The sequence below is a fragment of the Uranotaenia lowii genome, chromosome 2 (genome assembly GCF_029784155.1).
Source record: "Uranotaenia lowii strain MFRU-FL chromosome 2, ASM2978415v1, whole genome shotgun sequence".
Lineage (NCBI taxonomy): Eukaryota > Metazoa > Arthropoda > Insecta > Diptera > Culicidae > Uranotaenia > Uranotaenia lowii.
The window spans coordinates 144788160-144797143 of NC_073692.1; the positions used below are offsets into that span (position 1 = coordinate 144788160).

At 35.8% G+C, this 8984-nt stretch overlaps 1 protein-coding gene across 1 annotated transcript in view; it reads right to left on the bottom strand.

Moving 5' to 3' along the window:
* Positions 1-7792: 7792 nt before the first annotated feature.
* The window catches only part of LOC129741944 (uncharacterized), a 2267-nt gene continuing 1075 nt past the window's right edge, over positions 7793-8984 (bottom strand). The window contains exon 3 of the mRNA XM_055733771.1: positions 7793-7807. Coding sequence (XP_055589746.1) covers positions 7793-7807 — 15 coding nt within the window. The remainder of the gene's footprint in view (positions 7808-8984) is intronic.

Consider the following 8984-nt stretch of genomic DNA (forward strand, 5'->3'; position numbering starts at 1 on the left):
CAAACTTTTAAAACCATTTCTTCAATAGCGAAACGAAAAACTGATCGATCGAATTACATCCCGATACCCCCGCAGTGATGCAACATTTAACCGCATTCGCTACACCCGAGCTTCTCGAAGATTGTTGACCTCTACGGTCCGATCCTTTTGTGGCTTTACACGAAAGGGTCTCTCAACTCGAACGCATTAGCTAGACCAATATTTCCTCGGCTCGCTGCTGCTAATCTTTCCCCCTGCCAGTGCTGCCCTTATGCTTCAGGTATCTGGGCGCGCACCTGTCCCTCTCCCCGGGACAACCTGCCGGCCTGCATCTGCCATCGACCGGCAAGGGTCCAACCGAGAGCAGCATAAAGGCAACATAATTACCCGAAACGTGTAAGTGCGCTGGCCCTATGCGTATACGCATCACGCTCAAATACCAGTAGGTATCTCATTTTTTGCTGCCTCTCACCGTTTCTTTCCTTTTCTTCCGCCGATCGCCGAAGAAAGCATTTTCGGACCTCAGCCCTCAGCTCGCTCGATCAACGAAGGAAGACCGAAGGAAAAAAGGGCGCACAATCTGTTGCATCTCTAATCATAATCTATTCTCATCCATCTCCTGGAGAGCTTTTTGCTCCTTCCTCCTCCGTCGGCTTCGTTGCTTTCGATGTGTTTTTTTGTACCATCTTCTGCGCATCGTGAACTTGGGCTTCGACCTTTTTATTAACGCACTGTAATCGAGTTTAATTATTTCCTGCATTTTGGGCACTCCGATACGTTCGTGCGTCGTCTTCGGGGGGAATTCTCTGGAGCGCGGCGAAAGCACTTCCAGGGCTTCATCTGCCGGGATTCTCCGATAGGTACCGTAAACTGGGGGAACTTTGATCAGCGGGGTAACTTTGATCATCATGAAATGTTTGGAGATAATCATCATTAACTAAGTATAAAGTTAAAACATCTGAAAACTGTTTACTACGTTTGAAAGCCTGTAAATTGAGTTACAAATAAGCTAAGTTTGGTTTTTATTAGGAGATTTTTTATAATACTTAAAATATAATTTTAAAATCTTAAAATATCTGTTGTTTTGAAGGCTCACAAACAAACATCTCTCCTGATCAAATTTAAGCCTTTAGGAGCAAATGGGTTGTTTAATGTGAAAGTTAAACTATTTTTCTTGGTTTAGGTTAAGTTTCAGTGTTATTTTTATGGTCATTTGATGATAATTTCTGGATATTGAAAAAAAAACGGTCATTTTCCATGAAAAAGCATGTATAGGAAAAATAACTAAAAACTCTATCAAATGGTAAAGTTTGAAGAGAAAAAGAATGTGGGAACAGTACGAGGACTTAGGGAATTGCATGAAGGTAAAATTTTATTTGTTTTCGAGGCCAAAAAATATTGAAAAAATGTTTAAAATTTTTGCCCCTAAATGTATGCAGGAGCATTGTCCATCTTTCGAGTATATTTTATTTTGAAAGAAAACGTTGAAAAATTCAATTGAGTCCAAACAAAAATTACTGTTATAAATGTTTTGAGCCTTCTGTGCTTAATGGCATCAAAACAATAAATTTAAAGATGTTGAGATACGTCAAAACCATAGTTATCAAAGTTACCCCGAAACACGAAATCTGGTTTTGTAACAAACATTTAATTATGACCACAAATGTCGTTTGAATTTACTCCAATCCATGATCATGTTTAAAACTCCTCACCTCAGTAAGGGTTTTAAAGCTTTTTGGTATTACGAAAAAGCAACCCCTTCCAAAATATTCTAAAATGAATGAAAAAAGTGATCAAAGTTCCCCCAGTTTACGGTACATAGGTACTCTTGGTGTAACCACAGATGACTTGTTGCTCTCTTCCTCCTCTGTACCTCAAATTGCCTCGTGTGTTGTTGCTGCGCTCGTTGATGATGCAAAGCAAAAGGGTGAATAATGCATCCGCGCGCGTAGAAGGGGCCTTATTCGGTGATTTTTTCCCTCGAGGTTGGTACCCTATCTTCTCTCACCGGGACCGGGAGAGTCACACAAGAGATATCTATCAATCTTCCAAATCTTTCCCAAGTGGCCGCGGGAAAGGTCGTCCATCATTCATAGATCGATCCGGGAGGCGCATCACGAGCACCGCATTTGGTCCCAGGAGGGGTTCACCTATCGCCAGAAACTGAACTTACAAAGTGGGAAAACATGAGCAACAATTTGTACCCAGGCGCTCCAATGGTCATCTTTTTGTGAACAATGTCTTCCCAGACAAGCAGAGCTTGGGTCAAGTAAATGTAGATGACCCACCGAAGCTGCCCCCAGTAGAAAAGGAGAAGGTCATAATGCAATCCATTTGTTTAGAAGCGCACAATTTCGGACACTGACTCAGGCGCAGACGAAGAACTGAAAAGCAAGAAATTAGGGAACATGATTTTCTGAATTTGAATAATGCTGCGCATGGAGAGTTGAAGAGTTTCCATCCAGGCAGCAGTGTTCCGCCGATGATTGATGCATGCATATGTTTAATAACTGTGTGGGGTGGCCCCCGAGATCACCTAGATATTTGACGCCACCTAGTCGGTTGGAATCCGGAGGTGAACGACTTTTGCGGCTGTCAGTCACGCTCTTGTTCCCTGCGAGAGCTATCTGCTGAATCTTCATTGCTAACGGTAAGAGGTAAAGTTTTGCAGCTGAAAGCATTATATGCTCAATGTTAAGTGAAAAGAGCCAATATATAAAATATTCATTTTTTTTAGTATCAAACCCTTTGAAAATTGTCTTTTTTAATTCTAGATAGCATAGTTTCATTCCCTTCAAATGAGCTTTACGAGAGTTACAATGCAATTTTAAAGCTTATTTATAATATTAATGTTCACTATAAGGATTGTCGATGACGTGCTTATTCCTTTGTTAAGTAAATTACTGTTTTAACCTTTTGAAAACGAACACCTTATACACAATAAAAGATATAAATCCAATAATGACCTTATCCGAATTATAGGCATGAAGTTTCCGGTGCCGGCACTAGAAATCTTCCTCATCGCTGGCATTGTCCTCTCAGCGCAATGCGGTTGAGCATAAAACTGAAAGAAACCAAACAAAACATATCCCATATCCCATCACAAGACAAAGTTGGGTGGAAACAAACTAGGATGTTGTGATGTTGTCGAATGATGTACCGAGCGCTGTGTGCGTATGTAAACCGTCATTAGAAAAAAAAAACATTTTTTTGTTTCCAACCCCCGGCAAACAACCACCGTCCAAGGTTGCCGAAAAAAATTCTGTGTTTTTGAGAGAAAAAATTCTGACTTTCTATGATTTTACCCAAAAATTCTGTGATGGTGTTCTGTGATGCTGTTTTCCTTTAATTTTATTGAAATTTCATGATAAATTGGGTCTTTTTTACATTTAAGTTGAGTAAAATCAATTAAAATTAACAATCCTATCAAACTTTACTGAATAACAAAGTAAAAATCTAAATTTTATATTGGCCAGAAAAATATTATTTTGGAAATCAAATTTAAAAATTCTGTGAAATCTGTAAATTTTTCAAAATTCTGTGTTCTGTGACACAAATTCTGTGATGAAAATTTGCTCAAAATTCTGTGATATTACAGATTTTTCTGTGATTTCGGCAACCTTGCCACCGGCAGTAAGCTACTGTGCGTGTTTATGTAAACTGGCAATAGAAAACGGGTTCTCGTTTCCCATCATCCCATCAAATTCAAAGGAAGATGAAAAAATCACCGGCAGACGGCCAACAAAAATTAAAAAATATGTTCGTAACTATACGGTTATTCATTTTCAAATACTTAAAAGTTTTCGTATTAAGTCGTAAGTTTAGAAACTATAGTAACTAAAGTCAAATCAAACAAGCCCAATCTTCCAAACTATACTTCTAAATCAAAGATTTTAACCTTTGATGAAAATAAATAAAATTAAAAAAAAAAATGCGTTAGAAATCATCAGATTTTTGGATCAAATTTTCTTGATGCAAACTTGAACCAAATTAATGATTTTAGTATGAAATTTAGCTTTAAAAAAAACTGGAATACATTGCGCACCAATTACGAGATATCTCGTTTTTTCCCTTACCTCTAGTATGCTAGCATAATTCAAATGTTTTGAATCTTATAACGAAACCTCATTCTACAAAATGTAACATAACACAGAATTATGATCACTGGTTTCTGAAACATAAAATGACAAATTTTGATGTCCTTAATGTGTGAATAATGTTTAACAATACTCTGGAAAATATAGAATTTTGCGAAGATTTTTTAGGTGATGATTTTTGTTTAACAGTAAATATTTTTCATTAGGAATCAATTCCATTATGAAAATCCTGTAGATGATTTTTTTAAAATTGGGTTTTGAGGATAAAACAAAAAACACAAATTCTACCTTTTATTTGTAATTTTCAGCTCAAATGTGTTAAAAAAATAATTTTGAATGAAATCTGGGAATTGAATTGACAAGAAATTTTAACACATTAAGGACAGCAAAGAAATTTTTTACGAGACAGTTTTACAAATTAAGCACTTTTAAGTTACGACAAACGTTGTGATCAATTTTTTCCAATAAAGTTTTTCACTTTAAATTCAGTCGATTCGAGTTATACTTCGAAGTGTAGCGCACTGATGGCAAGTGAAAAAACGAGATATCTCATTTGGCCCGCGATATGTTATGTTTATGATCTCTTGCATTGCTCAACAGTTTATGTAGATTGTAAAATTTATTTACAAGCTAAACCTTTTTCTAAGTTTTTCAATCTGCATTCTGAATCTGAATTTTAAACCTGAATTCAAAAACAGCCCTTTGAATCGGTATCCGAATTTTCATACGATCTCTGAAATGTACAAAAAATACGATTTCCGAATCTTATTCTAGATTAGAATTTTTTGAGCTAAGTTGTAGAGCCGTCATTCATGAATCTTCTTTCAAAGCAGCTTTTCATTTCTAATTGCTTATGATTATTTGAACTGGGAATCAAGAATCCTGAACTGGATACAGAATCCAAAATCCAAAGCCGCAGCCCGAGGCGTAGAGGACAGCCTTCAAGTCTTCTAAGCCAGCTGGTATGAGATCGAATCCCGGTCACGGCATACATAGCACACTTTCTGTGGGTTGGTGGTTGTAGCATTTGTAAGCCATCATATCCTCGAAAGATATACGCTTAAAGTTAAGAAAAAGGAATCTCTTCGAGGAAACATCAAGTTTCATTGAGGTGCTGTATGTGTTTGTGTCGTTAAAAAAAAAAGAAAATAAAAATAAAAAAAAATAAAAAATACGAAAAAATTTACAATAAATACACTTTTGATTATGGGAATTATGGAATCTGAACCTCCGAAATGGGTTTGAATTGATTCGAAATTTAATATTCAGACATGATTTTCGATGAAAAAGTGAGAAAATTTTGAGAAAGTGTAGCAGAATTTTGGACTTTGGATGGAATTTTGAGGATTTGGCATTAGTTTTTAGTCTAGATTGTGTACTGTTGGTAAACCTTACTCTATCATAATAACTTGATTAGTTCTAGATTTAAAGATTTGAGTGTAAAGTTGAATCCCTTGCTTACTGTTTTGGCCATGACTCTTATAATAAGTTTCAGCCTAGATATTCTTATTTCAGAGATAAAATGATCTCAAACAGGTCAATGCTACATTTTTAAAGGAATTTTAAAAGATATCATTACAAATATTTCTGACAAGATTTTTGTTAATAAAGGTGTTATTTAACAAAGTTGTTGTAGACAGTAATTTGTTTTGATTTCTACTTTTAATAATATCTTAAATTAAATTTGAATCAAACCTTTTTAAAAATTCTAAAGACAATTTTTTTTTAAATTTATGTTTTTATTGCTCTGTTTGGTTCATTGATACTTTGTTAGAGTTCCAATTTGTTAAAAAAGGTTTTTTTCAAATATAACTAACATAGACCTTGTTCTAGCAAACGTTCAATATGGTATTGAGAATCTTAAATGGAGATCTATTATTTTTCAATTTCAAATCAAGTAAATATTATAAAAGCTGTATCATTGTCACGTTAACTACACCTTCATGGAAACACACTGGTACAAAACTGGATACTTTGCCCCATCCTACTCTTCGACTAACGACACATTCAAGTTCCAAAATGAGCCTCGACGAAAATGTTACCAGGTTTGAGTGGATGAATATTTAATATCATATCCAAGCATGCAAGCAACAAATATCTGCAAGAAGGAATAAACCATTCAAACAGTTTTTTCCTCTCCCCCAGCAAAGATGAAGGTAGATGTAAAACCATACGTTTGTCGACACCGCTAAATTACTATTTAAATCTGCGAGGTTTTTTTTCCTCTCTCTGTTCACAAGTTTCAGTCCCTGTGTATTTCTTCACCGGTCCAAAACCGGGCTTGCATTTTAATTTTAATAACAATAACAACAATAATGTTAAGTATGGTGGTAGAAGGAACATTCTCCAAAGAGCTTAAATTACGTTTCGACACTATCTGTACCATGAAATCTCCGCAACGGACTTGGAACTGGAGATAGTCTTTCCGAAAATTCATGCTACCAAAAGCTACAGAAAGAGGTTAGGTGCACTCGGTTAGAAAATAGACACCCAAATATATGCGCGCCCTCCTCTGGGTGCAACACTATTCACCGGGCCGTAGAAATGTGAATGAACTTGATTGTTTTGGGTACGATTCAGGGGTTTGATAGAGAAGTTGTTGGTCGATGTTATAAGATTTAAAAGAATGTTTTATTTGAGGAATTATCGTATAAAATTATGTCCAAAAGCTGTTCCTTTTTTCTTAGCAGTCACATACAGGAAATAAAAAAAAATATGGCCAAAACGCATTTAAATATGTACCTGCCAATTGAGAACCATAAACTTTGACCAACAATGAATTTTTCCACATTACCATCAATAACTCAGTTTATAGTTTGAATTTTTGAAGACTGTGTTCTAAATTTGAAAGCTTATTTTTTGAGTATCAAATAGGCAAAATTTGGTTTGTATTTGAATTTTTTTTCTGTTAGTAAAAATGTAATTTCAAAATCGTAAAATATCTTTGTTTTCTAAGGCTCGCAAACAAATAGCTCTCCTGATGATACCAAAAAGCATTTAGAAGCAAACGCAGGGCTAGAAGCGACCATGAGGCAAAAAGTTGGTAAAAATAGTAACTTTTAAATAAAACTTGGGTGAGTGATATTGTAGTTGACGAAATTGATAACATTTTTTGTGGCGATTTTAATATCAACTTTAATAAAGAACCAGAATGCAGAGACTTGAAACGTGTTATGGAAGCATATGGGTTTCGACAAATTGTTACAGAAGACACTCGAAGAACGGTAACCAGCAGTACTAGAATTGATCTTGTTTTCACTAATGTGGACAGAGCTGAAGCAGTTATCATCCCAGATTGTCGCATATCAGATCATGAGACTATAAATGTTTCTGCTGGTTTTGGACATAAAGAATGGGTTCCCGGAAACCATTACATGGTGAAGGATTGGAGTCGATATAATGACAATGCATTTCGTCAGCTTCTGGAGGCAGGAAAATCAACCTTGAGATGCGCAGACTTCAATGAGTTAGTAAGACGCTTCGACTTATTATTGAAAGATAGTGTAAATGCACTTGTGGTCCAAAAAGAGGTTAAGCCGGTACTAAATGGTACAGGTTCGAGTACTAAATGGTACTCCAGTAGCCTCAAGCAAATGAAAAAGCAAAGAGACAATCTTTATAAACAGTTTCTAAGAACGAAATGCGAAAGAAGTTGGCGAAAATACAAATTGGCAAGGAATGAATATTCACGTGAAATAAAGTTGGCTAAAAATAGATCAATTCAAGATGAGCTAGAAAGAAATAAATATAATGGAAAATTGCTATGGAAAACGATCAAACGATTAGTAAGTCCAAATACTGCAAAAGAAAATACCGTCTCGTTTGACGGGGTTGAAATCACGGATGAAACTGAAATAGCAGAGAAGTTTAATGACTTCTTCATTGACAGTGTCATGGAAATCCATGACAGTATTCCGGCAAGTTCTAACGCCTTCGTGGATCATATTGTCTGCAATGGTGGAAGTTTCAGTTCATTTGAAACAATAAGTTGTCAAGAATTTGATGAGATCGTGAAAACTATGAAATCCACGGCTGGTATCGACAACGTCTCTTTTAAAGTTTTTAAGGATTCTCTACCGGTACAAGCTAATCAGCTGACACAAATTATAAATACGAATCTACAATTAGGCATAATACCTTCTACATGGAAGCATTCGACTGTTGTTCCAATTGAAAAAGAGAAAAAAGCACGAGAGGCTAAATTATATCGTCCGATAAACATGTTGGAAATACAAGAAAAGGTGCTGGAGTTAGCAGTTAAAAAACAATTTCTACATTTTATTGAGTCAGATGGAATATTGATTAATGAGCAATCTGGATTCAGAAAGCAGCATTCAACGGAGTCTGCAGTGAACTTGATACTTCGAAATTGGAAAGCCAATATTGAAAACGGTAGTTACACAGTTGCCGTGTTTCTGGATTTCAAGAGAGCTTTTGAAACGATTGATCGGTTAAAGTTGGTGAACGTTTTGGAAAGAAAAGGTATCAACGGAACGGTACTAAACTGGTTTAAAGACTACTTGAATAATAGAATGCAAAGAACAAAATATGGGTCATCATATTCACGATATAGAGAAAATAATCTAGGAGTCCCCCAAGGAAATGTTCTGGGGCCCATTTTATTCATATTGACATGAATGACATGAAACACTGTCTACGTTATGGTTCCCTTAAATTATTTGCGGATGATTCAGTCTCCTACTGGAGTGGTGATGACTTAGAGCTTGTTATCCATGAAGCAAATGCCGATTTGAAAAATATTTCTGAGTTTTTAAAACATAAAAAATTGTGTCTGAATCTTAATAAAACCAGCTGGATGGTTATTGGAAATCGTCAAATAAGAGTCTGCCCAGAATTGCTGATTGATGGTTGTGCCATCGAAAGAGTGCACCAGGTAAAATACTTGGG